We start from the raw sequence: 19,814 nt of genomic DNA on the forward strand, positions 1-19,814 counted from the left end.
AAGACCCCACGGAGTGGTGGTCTGCACCTCCTCCGCGCAGCTTGCACGACTTAAAAGGATACACAACTTTGTTCCCAACCTGGGGAGCCCAGCTGCTCCGTGCAGCAGCAGCCCTTTGGTGTTTTTGCAGACTGTGCAAGCTCACTTAGCAGCAGGAGCACAGCGCTCAGACTTGGGGGGCGTGGGGGCGTGGCCGAGTCCTCTCCCGCCCAGACAGTCCCCGAGAACATTCTTAAAAAGTATCCAAAAGTCCTGCGCCCGCCGCGCGCGCCAAAAGAATATATAAAAGGGCGCAACCCCCCACTCCTCCGGGCATTGCGAGCACGGACTGCGCTCCTCTCGCCGCCGCACCTCCCGCTGCAGCCAGTGCACACGCCTCCCGCGCGCTCTCGGAAGCCTAGCCGTCGGCTGGGCGCTTCCCTGGTAGCGGAAAGGCGCCCCGAGACTCCTCGCGCTTCTTTTATTTTTATTTTTGGAGCATCATGCCCAACGAGGACGCATTCAGCAAGCCCTCGGCACCGTCGGAGCCCCCGAACGCCCCCGGGGCACCGCCGCAGGGCAAGGCCGGGGGCTTCGGCGGCAAAGTGGCCGGGGCGCTGCTGGGAGCCTCGGGCGCCGGAGGCAGCGGCGGCGGCGGAGGCGGCTCGGGGGCGTCGGGCGCGGCTGCCGGGAGCAAGAAGTCGCCTCGGCTGCCCAAGTGCGCGCGGTGCCGGAACCACGGCTACGCGTCGCCGCTCAAGGGCCACAAGCGCTTCTGCATGTGGCGGGACTGCCAGTGCAAGAAGTGCAACCTGATCGCCGAGCGGCAGCGCGTGATGGCCGCGCAGGTGAGCCCCAAACTTTTTCTTTCTTTTTTTGAAAAGAGCCGCGCGGGGTCCGGGTGCAGGAGGGAGGCAGCGGCTGCGGCGCGCTCCGCCCGGGCTCCCCGCCGCGCGCCGACGCCCCGCGCGGAGGGACGCGGCTCCGATCCCGGCCGGCGGGTTCCCTCGGCTTGGGCACCCCGCGATCCCGGACCCAGCCCTCCAGCCCAGAATCGCGGGGTTCGCCCCTCGGGGAGCCCCCAGAATCGCTGATCCCGCTTTTATAGCCAAGTTGGGTTCGCTCGTGAGCCATCGGGATCCCTGGCCCAGCCCTCCAGCCGAGAATTGCGGGGAGGGGGGGGGGTGTTCGCCTTCCTGGGGAAGGTCCCCGGGACCCCCGCCCCCAGCGGAGGTGCAGGGTGCGCGCTTTGGGGGTGTCCGGGGACCCGCCCTGCAGTGGAGGAGAGTTGCGCTTAAATTCCGAGGGTGCCGGCCTGGGCGATACCGTCTGCACGACACCGAGAGCTGCCCGCCGAGCCGGATTTCCCGTCGGGCAGCGGTGCTTTCTGGAAACTTCTCCGCCACGGACGCCGCCGGCGTAGCCCCCGCGCTCTTGGCGCCCTTTCGGCCCCGCGCGGCCTCAGCCATCTTGGCCCCGCGGCCCCGACTCGACTCACCCGAACCGCGAATGGCGGTGGATGGCGGTGTGTGTGCGCGATTTCAAAACGAACCAATAAGAATTTCTTTAAAACTGTGCGCGGCGGAGGGAACGCCAGGGTTCGAAGTTTTGTCTGCCGCTCGCGGTTTAGTATTTTGTTTTAAAACGGCAAAGGCAGGGCAGCGATGTAACGTCGAAAACGGAAATAAAAAGTCTTTGGTAGCCTAAAAGGATTTTTTAGAAGAGAGTAAAAACTTTTCCTTCCCAGCTAAAAAAGAAAATAAATTTTTAAAAAATCTTTTACGATAGGCTATTTTAAAAGAAACGACACCCAAGATATTTACCAAAGGCGGTGCTACTTTTGGGGAGGAATGTGTGAATATCCTCCATGGAAAATGATTTGGTGGAGCGCGTTGGACAGGACGGCACAAATGTTTGGAGATTATACTTTTATGTACCATTCATTCATTTATTTATTTATTTATTTATTTATTTATTTATTTATTTATTTAAAGGGGGGTTTTAACTGGATCTGTTTTGGCTTCATAGATTCTGAAGTTATGAACATGTAGGTTGTTTTTTTCTTGGTTTCTCCCTAGATTTTTAGCTTCACCTGCAGTGGATGGAAAGAGTAAGCTGAGTGTAGCATTCAATTGCATCACAATGAGCTCATTAAAAAACAAAACAAAAAACCACACACCTTAGGAACATGTTGATTGCATTTGAAGGTGGAAAAAATATTCTGAACATCTAGTCGTTGGCTTAAATAGTGTGGAGAGTATGCTTGGGATGGGGATTTTCCTCAAAATACAATAAAAATACTCATTTTTGAACAAGCTTTATTGGAGGGGCACTAACTGTTTTGTTATGTTAAAAGCAAAGGCACCTCAGGATAACTTTTATGAAAATGTGAAACTTAGGTGTTTTCTACATCAGAAGGTTGGTGTTGTTTTTGAAACCTTTTAAAACCAAAAACCATGTAACAGCCTTTTTTTTTTTGGACCTAAAAATAGTTTGAAATTGATCTTAGGACTCTGAAATAATTGCATGTTTGTTTGTTTTTTTAAATCAGTTGCCTCACCTTCTCTGTTTAAATAACATTTCCTAAGAACCCTTGGGGGGTCTTTGTAAAAGTGTCTTTAGCTTATGGAGTATTTTGTATGTTTTGTGCAGGAATGGGATTTGTGTAAATCAAGGTATAGGCATTGGCATACTGCACAGGTTTGTGGGTATTTTTATTATTTCTGATCAGATCCTTAATATTATGTCTTAAAATTTCATGGTTAATAATATAAAGCCCAAGATTTAAGCATAATTATTTAAGGATTCTTTTGTAAGTTGAAAACTCCTCATATAATGAGTAAAATTTCTTCCAAATGAATCAGCTTTCTGAATTTGGACTGCAATTTTCCTAAAACAATATATAAATTGTAATTGTGCTCCCAGTTTACCATTTTAAAAAAATAAAAATCCAAAGCAAACCAGTTTACCATTTTGATTTCAACTCTGGCTTGGCTTTGGGACTCTGAGGTACAGGTACTTTCACCAAGAGTCAATTTCCACAGAAAGTCTTCCCTTTTTGTTACAATTCATTTTCTTCACACCTCTTTTTCCCCAACCTTTAACAATGTTATTTAAAAGGAGATAAATTGAAGAGGGGCCAGGAGGAGTTTCTTTCTTTAAAATACTTTTTTTTTTTAAATTGATTTCAGAGAGGAAGGGAGAGGGAGAGAGAAACATCAATGATGAGAGAGAATCATTGGTTAGCTGCCTCCTGCACACCTCCCACTGGGGAGGGAACCCCAAAATTTCTGGGCATGTGCCCTGACTGGGAGTCCAAGTAGCCACCTCCTGGTTCTTGGGTGGATGCTCAAACCACTGATCCACACTGGCCAGGCAGGAGTGCCCGAAGTATGTTAGGTCCCTTCCATCTCCTCCTTTCCTGCCTGGAATATCCACTTGTCTTCTTTCTCTCCACCTCCAGCCTCTCTCCTCTCCAGGGGTTTCCACACCAGCTTCCAGCCCTTTCCCCCTCTTCCCCGCTACTTCTCCACATGCTCCCTCCCTCCACCCCAGGCTCTGAAGGGTGTCCCGAGCAGCCTGACTCTCCTGCCCACCGGCTTCCCTGGCTCTGCCCCTTCATCCTTACCTGTCCAAGTCCCACTCACCCTAATATTCAGGGCTCTGTTCCAACACCACCTCCGGCTGATTCTTCCACCTGAGGCCACGCCTGGCTCTGAACGTAGGGCTGGTGTGTACCTCTCCTGGGGCATCTGCCACATCCTGCCTTCTGCCTAGAGCCACACGTTTGCCTCCTCGACACGCCCAGGCCCGGGTGCCAGCTGGAAGCTGGGTGTGGTGCCCTGGCCGGGAGTTGAACATGCAGCCTTTTGGTGCAACAGGAGGATGCTCCAACCTACTGAGCCACCCGCCCAGCCAGGGCGTGTTTCTCCTTTTAAAACAGTGAGTACCTTGCCAAAAGCGGTTTGGCTCAGTGGATAGAGCATCGGCCTGCGGACTGAAGGGTCCCAGGTTCAGTTCCAGTCAAGGGCATGTGCCTTGGTTGCGGGCACATCCCCAGTGGTGGGTGTGCAAGAGGCAGCTGGTCGATGTCTCTCTCTCATCCTCTCTCGTCGATGTTTCTGGCTCCCTGTCCCTCTCTCTTCCTCTCTGTAAAAAATCAATAAAATATATATTTTAAAAAAAACAGTGAGTACCTTGGGATCTCATCTTAATCTTACTGTATCTGGCTGATGGCTGTTCCCAGCACGATGGCCTTTTACAGGTTTGGGGAGCGAAGGAGACCCCATTCTCCTGCCTTTCTGCTGATGAGTGCTGACTTCCCAGATGGAACCCCTCTGCTTGGCTGACTCCCTTCTCTCCACCCCACCCCCCACCCCGAGTTTCCCTAGCCAACCTTATCTCCTCCTTTACATGCTAATTTATTTACTGAACTTTTTTTTTTTTTTTTTTTGAGCGCCTACTGTGGGCCAGACACTGGATCGCAACCATGTTCTCAGCTTTGGCTGCACATCCCAGGTGCCTGGCCATGAGAGGTGTTCAGCCCTCACCCTGGAGCTGCTGGATCCTGCCCTCTGGGGAGGGCGGGGCTTCAGGTGTTTCCCCCAAAGCTGCAGGAGTGATGCCTACAGCGACCTGCTCATCGGTTCCTCTGTTGCTTTCAGGTGGCCCTGAGAAGGCAGCAGGCCCAGGAGGAGGAGCTGGGCATCAGCCACCCCATCCCGCTGCCCACAGCGGCCGAGCTGCTGGTCAAGAGAGAGAACAACGGCAGCAACGCGTGTCTGATGACCGAGAGCGGCGGCTCCTCGCAGCCCCCGCCTCCGCCGCCGCCCCCACCGCTGCCGCTGCCGCCGCCGCCCCCGCCGCCCGTGGGCGCCCCTGCAGGTGCAGTTGCAGGTAACCTGGGGGACCTGGGCTTTCGGGGTGTCTGAGCATGATGGGGAAGGAGGGCCAAGGCCCCCCAAACAGCCTCAGGACCTTCCGGAGTCGTGTATCACTTAGAGCTCATTAGTCCACAGAGCCAAATACCTACAGTACAACGATTGAAATTTCTTTTGAGAGCCAATTTAAAAAATCTATATTTTATAGATTTTTTTTACAGAGCGGAAGGGAGAGGGATAGTTAGTTAGAAACATTGATGAGAGACAAACATTGACCAGCAGCCTCCCGCACACCCCCCACTGGGAATGTGCCCGCAACCAATGTACATGCCCCTGACCGGAATCGAACCCGGGACCCCTCAGTCTGTAGACCAGCACTCTATCCACTGAGCCAAACCGGTTTCGGCGAGAGCCAAATTTTTAAAACTTAAACTTCTTCTCATGCCACTTCTTCAAAATAGACTCGCCCAGGCCGTGGTGTTTTGTGGAAGAGCCACACTCTAGGGGCCAAAGAGCCGCATGTGGCTCGCGAGCCCAGGCTTACCAACCACTGATTTAGAGGGTCTTCTTAAAGGATTCTTCCTCTGCAGGTGCTTTTGGCTGCCTCACCAAGGAGAGGGCCCTGTAGTCTAGACCGGGAAGTTCCAACAGCTTTCCTTTTCTGTGGGTGATTAGCCAAGACGGACTCTGCAAGGAATGTCAGAGGAGCAAGATTTTCCAGATTTTCATCACAGCCCACCATTCCATTTTTGAGTCCTTGTGGTGGCAGCTAAAGATCCTTGTTTTCTAGAACTAAAAGTCCATTTATCTGGCAAATAACTGCAATCCATTTGCACCTAGTTTCAGTGAGCACCAGGATCTGAGGGAAGACATGTCTCATTGGCTGAAATTCTCTCTCCCATGTACTCAGACCGTACCAGGGGCTACATGCATGTTTGTTGACTTCATTCTCAGAAGTAGGAGGTATTAGCCCCATTTTGCACATGTGAAAACAGAGACGTAGAAAGTTTAAGTGATTGGTTAAATACATCTGCAGAGCTAGAGAGCATCTGGCTTGGTCCATCTGGCTCCAGAGCTCACTGTCCTTATTGCACTGGGTCTCCAAATTACTTCCAGCATCATGATGGTCTGGAGCTGCACTGTCCAATAGGGAAGCCCCTAGCCACGCATCGCTATGTAAGATTGATAACAATGAAGTAAAATCAAAACATCCACCCAAAAAAGATAAACAAATGGCCCGTAAACGCCTAAAAAGCTGCTAAACATCGCTGACCATTATGGAAAACAAATCAAAATTACAATGAGATTCCATCTTATACTAAGATACCAACACATTAAGACGGTTACTATAAAAACCCCCACACAAAATAACAACACTAGTGAGAATATGAATACATGGGAAACTTTGTGCTTTGTTGGTAGGACAATTAAATGGTTCATCTGATAATGGCAAACAGTATGAAGGTTCCTCAAAAATTGAAAATAGAATTACCCTACGATCCAGTAATTCCTCTTCTGGTTATGTCCCCAGAAGAATTGTAAGGAGGGTCTTGAAGAGCTATTTGCACACCTACGTTCACAGCAACATTATTAATAATAACTAAAAGGTGGAAGCCACCCGTGTTCATCAGCAGATGAACAGATAAGCAAATTATTCAGCCTTGAAAAGGAAGTTCTGACACATGCTACAAAATTGAGGATATTTTACTAAGCGAAATAAACCAGTCACAAAACTTACAAATACTGTATGATTCCACTTAAATACTTAGGGTAGTCAAAATCATGCAGACAGAAAGTAGAATGGTAGTTGTCAGGGACTGAGGAGAGAGGAGAACGGAGAGTTAGTGTTTAATGGGTATAGAGCAACGATTTTCAACCTTTTTCATCTCTTGGGACACACATACTAATTACTAAAATTCTGCAGCACACCAAAAATATATTTTTTGCTGATCTAACCAAAAAAATAGGTATATTTTGATTCACTCACACTGGACAGCTATCATATTGGCTGTTGTCATTGTCAAAATTTGACAATATAAGGAAAAAGAGGTCAGTGCCCCTAACTAAATAGTCAGGTGGTGAACGTTTTTATTTTTTTATTTTTTATTTTATTTTATTTTTTAAAAATATATTTTATTGATTTTTTACAGAGAGGAAGGGAGAGGAATAGAGAGTTAGAAACATCGAGGAGAGAGAGTCATTGATCACTGCCTCTTGCACACCCCCTACTGGGGATGTGCCCACAACCAAGTTACATGCCCTTGACCGGAATTGAACCTGGGACCCTTCAGTCCGCAGACCTACCCTCTATCCTCTGAGCCAAACCGGTTTCGGCAGTGGTGGTGAATGTTTTTAAAATTCTTGTGGCATACCTGTTGAAAATCACTGTTCAGTTTCACAAAGATGAAAAGAGCTATGGAGATGGATAGTATTAATGGTTGCACATTCTAAATATATTTAACTAATTCCCCGGTACACAGACTTTTGCACATTGAAAGGAAATTAATTAGAAGGTGGCCAGCAGGGCAGGACTGGGCTAGACGTGCCAGACACGCCCTGGAGCCAACCTCCCGTGGTCCCTCCCTGGCCAGCCGCACCTGGGGTGGCACCGTGGCTCAAGGGGCGTATGTGGAGTGAGCGGGGTCCCTCTGGCAGATGGGGTCCCTCGGCCTGGCCTGTGGGGATTGGGCTAAAACCGGCTCTCCAACATCCCCTAAGGGGTCCTGGATTGTGAGAGGGCAGTTCCCTCCTCTCTGGTTCCGGGGTGCATCACCCAAGAACCGCTGCTGCCTAGTTCAGTGTCTGCCCCCTGGTGGTCAGTGCGTATCATACCTACGGGCTGGTCAGATGGTCAGACGGTCACTTAACCTTTTATATATATATAGGTACTATTAAACCATATACTTAAAAATAGTTAAGAGCTACATCTGGTTGGTGTAGCTCAATTGGGTGTTGTCTCGTACATTGAAAGGTTGCCATTTTGATTCTCTATGTTTGGCTCTTAACATCTATGTTTCTCTCCCTTCCTCCCGGCTTTCTTCCCTCTCCTTTACTCTCTCTCTAAAATTTAATAAAAATGACTAAGATGATACATTTTAGGTGTATTTTACAACAGTAAAAATTTAAAATGTTCATTTCCTCATTTGTACTAGCACATTTGAAGTGCTCAGTAGACACATAGAGGTAAGGCCTACCATATTGAGTAGTGGGCATCGCCTTTCCTCACAAAGGTGCTTTTAATGACCCTGGTTTAGAATGCAAGAGCTCTAAGAAAATTCACCAAAGATCTGTGAAATCCTGTTTGCATCAAATACATATATTATTATATTTAATACACTAGAGGCCCATTGCACGAAGATTCATGCACTAAGCCTTCCTTCCCCTGGCTGCTGGCACTGGTTTTCCTCAGGCACCCAGGCCTTCGCTCTGGCCACAGTGGAGAAGCTAAGCCTCTTCAGTCTGCAGTCATCTTCAATCTTCAGTTGTGTTTTAGTCTTAAGTCTTCGCTCCATGCCTGTATATGCAAATTAACCTGCCATCTTTGTTGGGTTAATTTGCATACCATTGCCTGGTGGGCATTGTGGATGTATGGTCAATTTGCATATTTCTCTTTTATTAGTGTGTATATATGCTGAGATTCACAGCATGTAAGTAGAGCAACAGTTCCCAAACATTTTTTGGCCATGCCCCACCTAAGCACCTCTAAAATCCTGATAATACCCCCTGTGGCTTATAATTCTTATTATTTAAGAAAGGAACTATTCACATGGAGGAAGCCTAAAAGGCCATTAACTTTGGACACATAACAAGTGTCCAAAGAACATGGCATCAATGAAAGAAAAATAAAAGAATGAAAGGATAGTAGAAGTGCTGAGGAAGAAATCACTAAGAAATTGTTTAAAAAAATAATATGAAATAATATGAAAAAATTAGTTTTAAAACATATAATAGAGAAGTGAAATGCTTAAATATGTCACAATATATATTTATATACTGTATATGAGACCCCTAGAACCGTAAGCAGTGCAAAAAAAATTCACTATTCATAACTTATTCTTGAATTATCCCCCTTAAAAATCAAATTGCCCCTCTGTAGGGCATGTGCCCCACATTGGGAACCACTGACACAGAGCCTGTGGTGTGATTCCAGGAAGAAGAGCTCTGCCGTGTATTATCTCTTCCCTAATATTTTCACGAGTTACTCAGTTTGCTGCGCTTAACCGCTGGCCTAAGTTGCTTAGCTTCCTGTCATTAACTAGCTATGTAACTTTGAGACCGCCACTTAAGCTCTCTGGGCCTTTTGCTTCCTCTTCATAAAAGGGGGAAGGAGGTCTTTGAGGGTTTTGAAGACTCTCTGAATCTTGACCATTGAAAAGAAGGAGAAAGTAAGCAGGTGAGTGGTGAAACCATAATTTCTACATTGCAGATTGCTGTGTCTGTGTGTTTGTCACTGTGTGTGTTACTGGGGCTATAGGTTTTATAGCTAACAAAGGAAATGGTATTATTTCCTTTTTATTTATTTATGTATTTACTCACTTTCTTATTTACTTATTTTTGGGTTGATTTCTCATATACTTAACAACAGTTTCCAAATTTTCCTTTCCGGAGAGAGGAAGGAAAGAGTACATCTCTCAGAAGTATGATCTTTACACTTTGGGATTTTAAGCTGTGTCTGAAGTTCATTACCAAATAATACATGCCTGACCAGGGCTGATGTGGATTTAGCTGGAGGGCTGAAGTAGAAACTGGGTGTGCCAGAGTAGAGTAAAGAGGAATGGATGTTCACAGACATCTCAGGAGGCAGGAACTATTCCCGTTTACAGAAAAGTAAACCAACGGTAAAGAGAAGTAAACGAGTTTACAGAGAAGTAAACCAATGGTAAGGAAGCTGAAGCCCGTCCAGCCCCAAAGCCCATGGGTTTCCCATTCAGCTGCCTGTGAAGAAAGGCTGTGGGAACAGTAGCCATGTTTCTTTGGGAAATGAGCAATTGTGATGAGAGGCATGGTGTAATCCTCAGAAGGGACTTAGTGCTGACGGGCAATAAGGACTACGTTAGGGGCAAAAGTCTTTGTCGTTCTCCGGCAACACGGAAGACTGCAGCCCCTGGTCTTCATGGGGTGAAATACAGGGAGAGTGATGGGTAAAGGTCAAGGCTGGGCATTTTGTAAGTCATCACAGGTGACCTTGGTCTAGCTGCTGTCCTATATTCTCCGTTGGAGAAAGGGATGTCAGAGTTTGATTGTGTACCCCAAGGTAGTGGAGCTTTAGAGAAGGATTTCGGGCTAGCTGGAGTTCAGAATGACAAGGACGTTCTCCCGGGGTATTTCAGAGTAGCATTGGGGGAAATTAGAAATAGAAGTAGCAGAAAAGCGGGATGGAAGGTTCAGGGTCAAGGAGGATGTGACCCGATTTCTTTCTTTGCCTCTGGACCTGATAGACCTTGGAGTCCTTCTGAGTCTCGGGAGGGGAATGTGGAAGCCAACAGTGTATTGTGTCCATGTGCTCAGGTGTGGGCGGGGAGGCATCCCTGCCAAAGGTGATGGGCTTTTCCCTTGCCAATTCATCTCCCTGCGTGGGGCAGGAGCCTCAGGTACATTGTCATCGCTCACTGGACTTCTGTTAAAGCTCCTGAGTTGGGACCGGGCTGGGATGTGAGCAAGAGAAAAACAGAAATGCCAATAATACATAGAGGGAGAGCCAAAACCGGTTTGGCTCAATGGATAGAGCGTTGGCCTGCAGACTGAAAGGTCCCGGGTTCGATTCCGGTCAAGGGCATGTACCTTGGTTGTGGGCACATCCCCAGTAGGGGGTGTGCAAGAGGCAGCTAATCGATGATTCTCTCTCATCGATGTTTCTAACTCTCTATCCCTCTCTCTTCCTCTCTGTAAAAATCAATAAAATATATTTTTTAAAAAATACATAGAGGGAGAAAGGAAGGAAGGGGTGATGAAGTGAGAGGGAAAGAACCAAAGAGACTGACTGGAGGGCGTCTTAAGTTTTATGCAGCACAGAGGGCCTGACTTCTTAGATAGCTTGCTGCTAACAAATACGTAGCTCGTATTAAATTTCCAGAGATGAGGATTTATTTAAAATAATGCTTAACTTTCTGCAGGCAAATAGTATTCATTTCTAGAGTAAAAAAAAAACATATCCAGCGCAAGATAAATTGTTCTTCCACTTCCAACCTGAAAGCCTCTTATGTTTATCATTTCAGAATTACACACTGCATGTACAAGCTTATGTGTCTAATGGTCATTTTCATATATGGATATTATATGTATACATTTAACATAATGGGGGTGTATGTTCCCTCCTGTGTGTAATTTTTCCCCATTTAAAGCAGTTTGGAATGTCTTAATGGCCTCGTATTCCATTTATAGATGAGGAAGGCTGGGATTTGAAGTGAGTAGCGACAGTGGGAGGAATTGTTATGGAATGGTCGAAGCTACCAGCCTGGCTCACCTGGGGGCAGGCTGCTTACCTCCTCTTTCTACTACCTTAGGTTTAGTGTGTTCAGGGCACTAGCTTAGTGACATGCAATAGAGCTTCATGCCCTTGCACTTTCTTAGTTATGTCCTTTTGGCTTCTGAAACTGCCAAAAGTGAGAGGGAGAAACACTCAAGAATTACTGCAGAGATTATTGGCTCAATGCTAAGGACACTGAAGACAACTGGATTTACCAACCTGTTTCTTTTATTGGAGAACTGACCGAGTACCTTATAAAAAAGTCTCTACGATCCTCAGCCAAAGACTTTTGTTGTTGTTGTTTTCACCTATGATTGTGAGTATTTCTGTGGAAGAAATAGCCTTTTGAAGAAATTAGCCTGTTCGTTGCTGTTTCTTATACTAGCAGGGTTAGATGTTGGCAGATGCACTATTGATTAGCAAATAATTTCTTCCCAGACATTTTTGGGACATTTAGGAAAAAAAAGGTGATCATTTTGGCTTATAAAGAATTAGGAATTAGTAGTAACTTCAGCATTATCTCTGTGGTTTTACTTTTTAGATTTTAGCGTAAATGAATATACTTCAAAAGTTATGAAATTTTAAAAAATATCTTAGGCATTCTTCCTCTTTGGGATCCTCTTGGTTTTATTTTATATTCTACTTTTCCTTCAACTTCCTGTGTGACTAGTAGATTGCTATTTTGCCCTGTTGCCTTACACTAAAGTCTGCCTAGTGCTTTGCCACTGCTTTTCTGTGCAGAGCTGTCAGATGAAGGGTTGCATTGTAGATCATTTGGTCCTGCACATGTATCCTTTGTAAGTAAGGACCTGAATGTTATCTGCCTCGGGGCCCTCCCTTCTGGAGCACCCTGGACTTCCACACACTCACATTCACACTCCCCCGCCTCAAACCACCTCCTACCGTCCTGAACCTTCCCTGGCAGCCCAGGCTCCCGTGGCCCGTGGCTATCACCTCTCTCCTGCTGGAAGGGCCAGTCAGCACTGTGTCTGATAATGGTGCGCCCCTTCCTTCCTTTCTCTTATTTAGCAGAAATTCTACTTCTGAATAAAGGGAAGGGGGCGAGCAGGCACACAAGGTAGGGAACACTTTCCATTGTGTGTCTTCTAAGTGCTTAAATGCTTTACAAAGATGAAATGTGGCAGTTTGAAAACGGAGTAATGTTCCCATGCAATTTTTGTCAGTAAAAAATGTGGCTGATGAATTAACAATTACAGATACTGAGTTTTTAAATAAATAAAAAATTTATTTTTGATTGAATTAATTGGAGTGACATTGGTTTATAATGAAATTATACAGCTTTCAGGTGTACAATTCTGTAACACATCAACTGTATATTGTACTGTTCGCCCCCTGCCCTTTCCCCTCTGGTAATCACCATACTGTTGTCTGTGCAGTATTTTATTTTTTTTTTCTTAAACCCTTCACCTTTTGCACTCAGCCCTACCACCCTCCTTTCTGACATACGCCAATCTGTTCTCTGTCTATGAGTCTGTTTCAAAAGAAAACTATTCTTTAGAGCAGTTATAGGTTCACAGCAAAATTGAGAGAAAGGTACAGAGATTTCCCATGTATCCTCTGCCCCGACATGCACTGCCTCCCCTATTGTCAGCACTCCCTTTAGAGTGGTGCACTTGTTGTAATTGACCTACAATGACACATAATAATCACCCCACGTCCAGAGTTGACCTTCGGGTTCACTCTTGTGCTATAGGTTTGGACAAACTTATGATGACATATATCACCACCATTATGGTATCACACAGAGTAGTTTGACTGCCCTCAAAATCCTCTTTGGAGTTATTAAAATATATTTTTATTTTTGCAGTTTCCCAGTATTGTGCAGAAAGAAGCTTTTCAAGTGAACAAGCAAAACATTTTACCCAGATTGGTTTGAGAGTTTATTTTTGAAGGATTCTGTTCCCTTATATAAGCGAGTTTCATTTGATCTTAGACAGAGCTCTCAGTTTCAGATAGAATAGGAAATGTAGATATTTGGTTTAAAAATGCCGTTAGAAGAAAGCATTCTGCAGTTTTACTTTTGGAGTCAAATTTCCAGTATGTCTAACAAAACAAAACTCCTTAAACTGAAGCAACAGTTAGAGGCTTGAATGAAAGAAAACACATCATTAATGGTACTGATCATTTTGATAGTCTGTTGTTTTAAATAGTCTCAGTTTTATTTATTTGAAGGGCAGTCTTTGCAAATATAGAAATTAGTTGTACTGATATCCTCTGTAAACAGTATTTCTGTAAAGCAGTTATAACATTGAAGAACACAGAAAGTAACCTACTGATGTATCTTTGATGAGAAAGGAAATTCAGAAAACAAGAGTGTTACAAAAAAGGTAAATACAGGGTTTAAAGTCACAAATTACGTTTTGTAATCAGCATATGTAAGAGACATGAAAATGTTTGATTGGTTTATATTTACATCTCTTATGAAAATAGAATCCTAAGGGCAGGAATTGCATTTTATTCATGTGCATAGTATAGTACATGGCTTTATAGTAGATGCTGAATGGATGAATAACATTGATTAAATTTGAAGTTGTGCTTTAAAATACTAGAATAGTAATCATGAACCATCCTGAGATATCAAGAGTTAGTCATTGATCTTCAATGTGCATTTTTGTTTTATAATGTTTTTAAATGGCTAAACATTAAAACATAATTTAACAGTTTAAGGTATTAATTCATATGCTATATAATTCATCTCTTTGAAGTGTACAGTTCCTTGTTTTTTAGTAAATTCACAGTTTCACAGCCATCACCATAATCTAATTTGTGGACCATTTTTGTCTCCTAAAAGAGACTGTGCCCTCTAGTAGTCATTCTCCACACCCGCCCCATAAATATATATATATTTCTTCAGTTAATGGGTTGCTATACTTTTTGCCTATTCTGAGTAATAACTCTATAACATTGGCTTTTGTCTGAATATATGTTTCATTCTCTTGGGTCCCTGCTAAGTAGTGGAATCACGGAGTCCTATGTTAACACTATGATTTTAACTTTGAGGAACTGCCAGAATGTGTCCCAAAGAGGCTGCACTATTTTGCATTCCCACCAGCAGTGTATGAGGATTTCAGAAAACTCTAATTTATTTATTTTTTAGTTAAAGGATAAGATGCCTTCATTCTGGCAAACACTACAGATAGAAAACCCTTTGAGGGTCTCTTGGATGACCAGAAGTTTATATCATGGAGGATTCGATAGGTTTGCATTTTATTACTAGGAATATGTTAATACTCAGTATTTAAAATATTTGTATCTTTTACCTCATTATCACATGTAGTTTGTAAAAGGAGCTGTGTGGGAGGAAGTAAACATTGGAAGACCTCACAGTAGGCTCTCTTTGTCATGTTGTTGGCCAATAGAAATGCTGGTTTGTTTCTGAAGAGGAAAAACCAACTTTTCAGACCTTGGGTGACAAGCATTTCCTTAGAATGAGGAAGAGGGAATTCTTTTGCCCTAGGAACTTGGGTTTCTATCTGTGGAAGGCTATCATCACTTTTGTGGGAAGTAAAAGAGAAAACCTGAGAGGTGGTTAAAATGGAAGCTGTCCTTCATGTTGTCAATGGGAAAATGGTAGTTTCAAAGATTGTCTTAGAATTTACGGCCAACAGGCGGTTGTGGCATTGGGGAACTTTTAAAGATGGCGACACTAGGTATTGTCATAGTATGATACAGTCTTGCATTTGTTGCTGAAGGAAACTTGGGATATCCAAAAGCTCATCTGTGTCATTATTTTCACTTGCCTGTTCCACAGTATTCCCCTGGACTCTTTGAACCATGGATCCCTGGTTATCTGCTGGCCCAGTGATCCTGCCCATTGACCACCCCCTCAGCCACTTCCTACTCTTTGAATCTTGTAGACACCTTTCTGACCCATATGTTGTTTTGCTAGGTCAGCTTTCTTCAAAGCTTCTTGGCCTTTGAAATCACCTGTAGACTCACATGAGATGATCCCTTTTATCTCTGTCAGCATCCTTTCTCTTTCCTCTCTTTCTTCTTTTCCCAGCCTCTAAATTTTGGCTTTATTGCTGACTTCTCTCTTTGTTTTATATGCTGGTCTAATCTGTATTTCTGAAATAACGAGGACTCTGAAGTTTCTCAAAAGCCTGAGGTTTACAGGGAAGGGTGCACGGGGAATGTCAGCTAACACCTTATGCAGGATTCTGTAAATTCTGTACCTCTGCCAGATGATCTGGGCTCTGAGCCTGGTAGTGCTCCGTGTTGCTCCAGGAAGCAAAGGAAATGGGTAGGTGTGCCTGTGGCCCTCTCGTGGTTCCAGCTGCTGTCTCACTGGTTCTTGACGTGTCAGGATTCCTTTTGCCATTGTCACAGGCAACCGTGTGAGTGCAGATCTGCATTTGTGTCTCAGCATGAAGGTGTCTTACTTTCCAACTTATATACAAAAAAATCAATGTAACAACCTTTTTGACTCCCCTAAGCATATTCACATAAATAGTGATCCCTCTTGCTGAAGCAGATTTGCATTTCAAACCCAGTTTATTCTCATCTCTGTCTGTTGGTGGAATTCACAATCCCTCATCAGGTTTTAGTGTGCAACAACATTAATGTGCTTTTCAGGGGGGAAAAAAAAAGCATAATAAACACTTAAAATAAACTATGAATGCCTGGCTTGTCAAAAGAAAATAGTAATTCAGTATTATAATGAGGGCAAATTTTTCAGATTTTCATTGGCAGTAAGTGTTTTTACTTTAGCCTTACACTATGAGTTCAATTCATTGTGTACTAACAGAAACTTTCAGTACTGATTTCAGCATTACAAAACTACTCCCTATCTTTGTTTTACTCCTTAACTGTGGTCCTGAGGTTTAGGGGTTTATCTTAAATATAGAATACGCATTAACTTAGGGAAGCAGATTGGATCTATCAAATTCCAATAACTATTTGGTGAACTAAATCTTATAGACAATTTTTATTCCCCCCTCCCTTCTTCCCTCTCTTCCTTCTATTTTTCTGTTGTATTTTTCACTCATACAACAACTATTCATTGTGTGACTCCATTGGGTCAGACCCTTTTCTAGGCATGGATATACAGCAGTACATGAAACACCTGTCTCTCATGGGTCTCTTATATATCCAATGGGGAAACTCTTGATAAATAGTCTTACACCAATAAATAAGCGAGATATTTTTAGAAAGTGACAAGTGCTATGAAGAAAGAATAAGTGATAAGGTGGAAGTGCTTGAAGGAATAGTGGCTGTTTGTTAGTGTGGTCAGGGGAAGAGGGCTTGGCCTCTCTAAGGAAACGAACTTGGACCTAGTCCTAATGGGCCCTTGTGGTTAAGGTCTGGGGAAAGAGTCTTTTAGGAGGAAGGTGCAGCAAGGTGAGAACTCCCTGAGGCCAGGAATCTGGAGTGGTGAGAGCAAGGGTGATGTTACTGGGGCTGTGTCTCCCAAGGCTTGTAGGCCAGGGAAAGAGTTGGGATTTCATTGAGTGCAATGGGAAGTCGGTGGAGCATCGAAGCAGTCACAGACATGATGATTTACTTTTTTACAAAGCTCTCTTGCTGCTGTGTGGAGTGTCGTTTGAAGGAATGCAAGTGAAGGCTGTGCAGTTGCCTAGGCAAAGGGGAGAGCAACTTGGACTGTCGTGTGGGTAGTGGAGATGGAAAGAAATAGTGGGGCAGGGGGTCAGTTTTGGAGGCAAATTTACATGTAATTTGGTAGATATTGTCAATGACACTCCCTCCAGATAGAGATTGCCACAGCACTGCCAACACTAGGTAATCATTGAGGCTTGATCAGTCTGAAAGGTGGAGAGTTGTATGTTGGCATGGTTATTAGAACAATGGCTCCCCAAAGATGACTGCACCTTAGTCCAGTGACCTGTGAAGGTGTTAATCTTACATGGCAAAAGGGAATTTGCAAATGTGATGGTGTCAAGGATCCAGAGATTGGAAATTATCTTCTATTTTCCAGTGGGTTCATTTTAATGGAATGAATCCTTAGAAATGGGGACTTTTAAGCCACTAAATTTGTGGTAGGTTGTTATATAGCAACTAGAGGCCCGGTGCACGAATTCATGCATGGGTAGGGTCCCTCAAGTCTGGCCAGCAATTGGGGCCAATCAGGGCTGTGTGACCAGTTCCAATGGGGGCTGGCTGCAGGGGGTGGGGATGGGTCAGGGACCACAGGAGGTTGCCTGGCCACAAGAGGTTGGCTGTGGGAGTGCATTGAACATCAGGGAGCAGCTCCTGCATTGAGCATTTGCCCCTGGTGGTCAGCGCACGTCATAGCGACCAGTCATTTGGTCATTAGGTTGTAACGGTCGGTTAGGCTTTTATATGTATAGATAGAACACAAATATATTTAATACTATAGAGGCCTGTTGCACAATATTCATGCAAGAATAGGCCTTCCTTCCCCTGGCTTCATTCCCAGCTGCCTGGAGCCAGCAAGTCCCTGCTTCAGACCTGTCCGTAAGCTGGCAAGTCCTCCCTTCTGACTGGAGCACTGCTCCTGTAGCTCCCTCTGCCACCCTCTCTCCCCCTCATAGCAAACCTTCCGGCCACTCCACACCTGTGTATGCAAATTAGCCCTCCATCTTTGTTGGGTTAATTTGCATACTCACTCTGATTGTCTGTGGGCACAGCGGAGGTATGGTCAACTTACATGCTTGTCTATTATTAGGTAAGATAGATTTTAATTCCTTTTTCCTTTGTTAGTGAATTTGAACTTTTTTTTCATTTATATATTGTATTTTTTTCCCTGTGAACCATTCATGTATGCTTCAGCACATTTCTTTATGAATTTCCCCCATATTTAGGGGGTCTTTATTATTATAGAAGTTGGCCCTTTATGATATGAGTATTTCAAACCATGAGACTAGCTGGGACAGACTGCAAAGATGAGAGCAGCCTAAGGACTGAGCTCTGGTCACTGCACATTTTGGAGTCATGCAGCGGAACAGGAGTCTTAATTCTTTCAGTTCCTGGTTAGTGGATCATTAGCCAGGCCAAGTGAAAAGGGCCATACTAGAATGTAGTAGCACAGCTAAGCCTGATGTCTTTATATTCTTCCAACTTCTGCTCTTCATTTCAGTTTAACCATGGGCAGATCTCAGGTTAAGCTAACAGCCCCAGTGATTGAACCATTTCACAAGCACATCCAGTGTAGTGACCTAGAAGTTTCTCTGTTACCATCTATGTTATAAAAAGCCAGTGGCCGGAATGCCAGAACACTAGGATGACTAAATGACCAGTCACTAGGAGGTTCATTGATGGGTCCTGAGGTGGCAGTGGGAGGGGCTCTGGGTCTTGTGTAATTTCACGTGCTGGGCCTCTAGCCGATATATGTAAAAGGCTGTGACTGTCCAGTGGATATGACACACACTGACCACCAGGGGGCAGATGCTCAATGAGCTACTGAGCGACAGCAACTTTGCCCTCTCGCACTCTAAGACCCCTCAGAGGATGTCAGAGCCAGTTTTGATCCCATCCCCCAGGCCACCTGCCAGAGGGACTCCACCTGCCAGAGGGACTCCACCTGCCAGAGGGACCCCACTTACTCCACAGATGCCCTTTGAGTCAAGGCGCTGCCCCAGGTGGGGCCAGCCAGGGAGGGACTGCGGGATGTTGGCTCTAGGGTGTGTCTGGTCCATCTTGCCCAGCCCCACCCCGTTGGCCACCTTCTAATTTATTTCCTTTTAATGTGGATCTGTTCACCAGGCCACTAGTTTGGTATACAATTAACTGGGACAGCATACTGTCTAAAGAGGTGGTATACTGTCTAGGCACTGACTGCCGCTGGGCCGGGCGCAGTGACCTAGCACTGACTGCCAAAGGGGCTGCACATCAGGTCCAGAGAGATGCCTGGAGAGAGAGGCAGGGTCTGATCCGAAGCCTCCGTGGCAGCTATTGATCAGCCACTGCCTCTCTCTTTCTCTCTAGGCTTCACCAGCAGCCACACCTCTGTTTCTCTCCAGGCCTCCACAGGGGCTGCTGATCAGCCCCACCTCTCTAATCAGGCCTGGAGGTTGGCCTGGAGATGCTGACTGGCATAGAAACCTACAAATCAGACCCAAATCTGGGTCAACTGTGAGGAGCCAATGGCTGCCTAGGAGGCAGAGCTTTTGACAGTGACTGGCATAGAAACTGGCCAGTCAGAACCAAATTGGCCAGCAGGCGAAGGCAGTTGGGGGTGAGATCAGGCCTGCAGGGGAGAGCAGTTAGGATGAGGTCAGGCCAGTAGGGGAGAGCATTTGGAGGCGAGATCAGACTGGCAAGGTAGGGCCCTTGGGGTCGATCAGGCAAGGACAATTAGGGGCAAACAGGCAGGCAGGCAGAGGGGTAGGGGCAATCAAGCAGGCAGGCTGAGACAGTTAGAGGCAATCAGGCAGGGAGGCAGGTGAGCAGTTAGGAGCCAGCAGTCCCAGATTGTGACAGGGATGTCCCCCAAGTGGTCCCCGATTGGAGAGGGTGCAGGCTGGGCTAAGGGATCCCCCTCTCCGTGC

General features: G+C 45.4%; 1 protein-coding gene across 1 annotated transcript in view; it reads left to right on the top strand.

Annotated features, from left to right (window-relative positions):
* Positions 1-482: 482 nt before the first annotated feature.
* The window catches only part of DMRT1 (doublesex and mab-3 related transcription factor 1), a gene marked incomplete at both ends in the record, with an annotated part of 92,710 nt that continues 73,378 nt past the window's right edge, over positions 483-19,814 (top strand). Inside the window, 2 exons of the mRNA XM_084899547.1 lie at positions 483-827; positions 4,644-4,863. Coding sequence (XP_084755673.1) covers positions 483-827; positions 4,644-4,863 — 565 coding nt within the window. The remainder of the gene's footprint in view (positions 828-4,643; positions 4,864-19,814) is intronic.

Source organism: Pipistrellus hanaki (assembly GCF_964339955.1).
Source record: "Pipistrellus hanaki genome assembly, chromosome: 11".
In the NCBI taxonomy this organism is placed as follows: domain Eukaryota; kingdom Metazoa; phylum Chordata; class Mammalia; order Chiroptera; family Vespertilionidae; genus Pipistrellus; species Pipistrellus hanaki.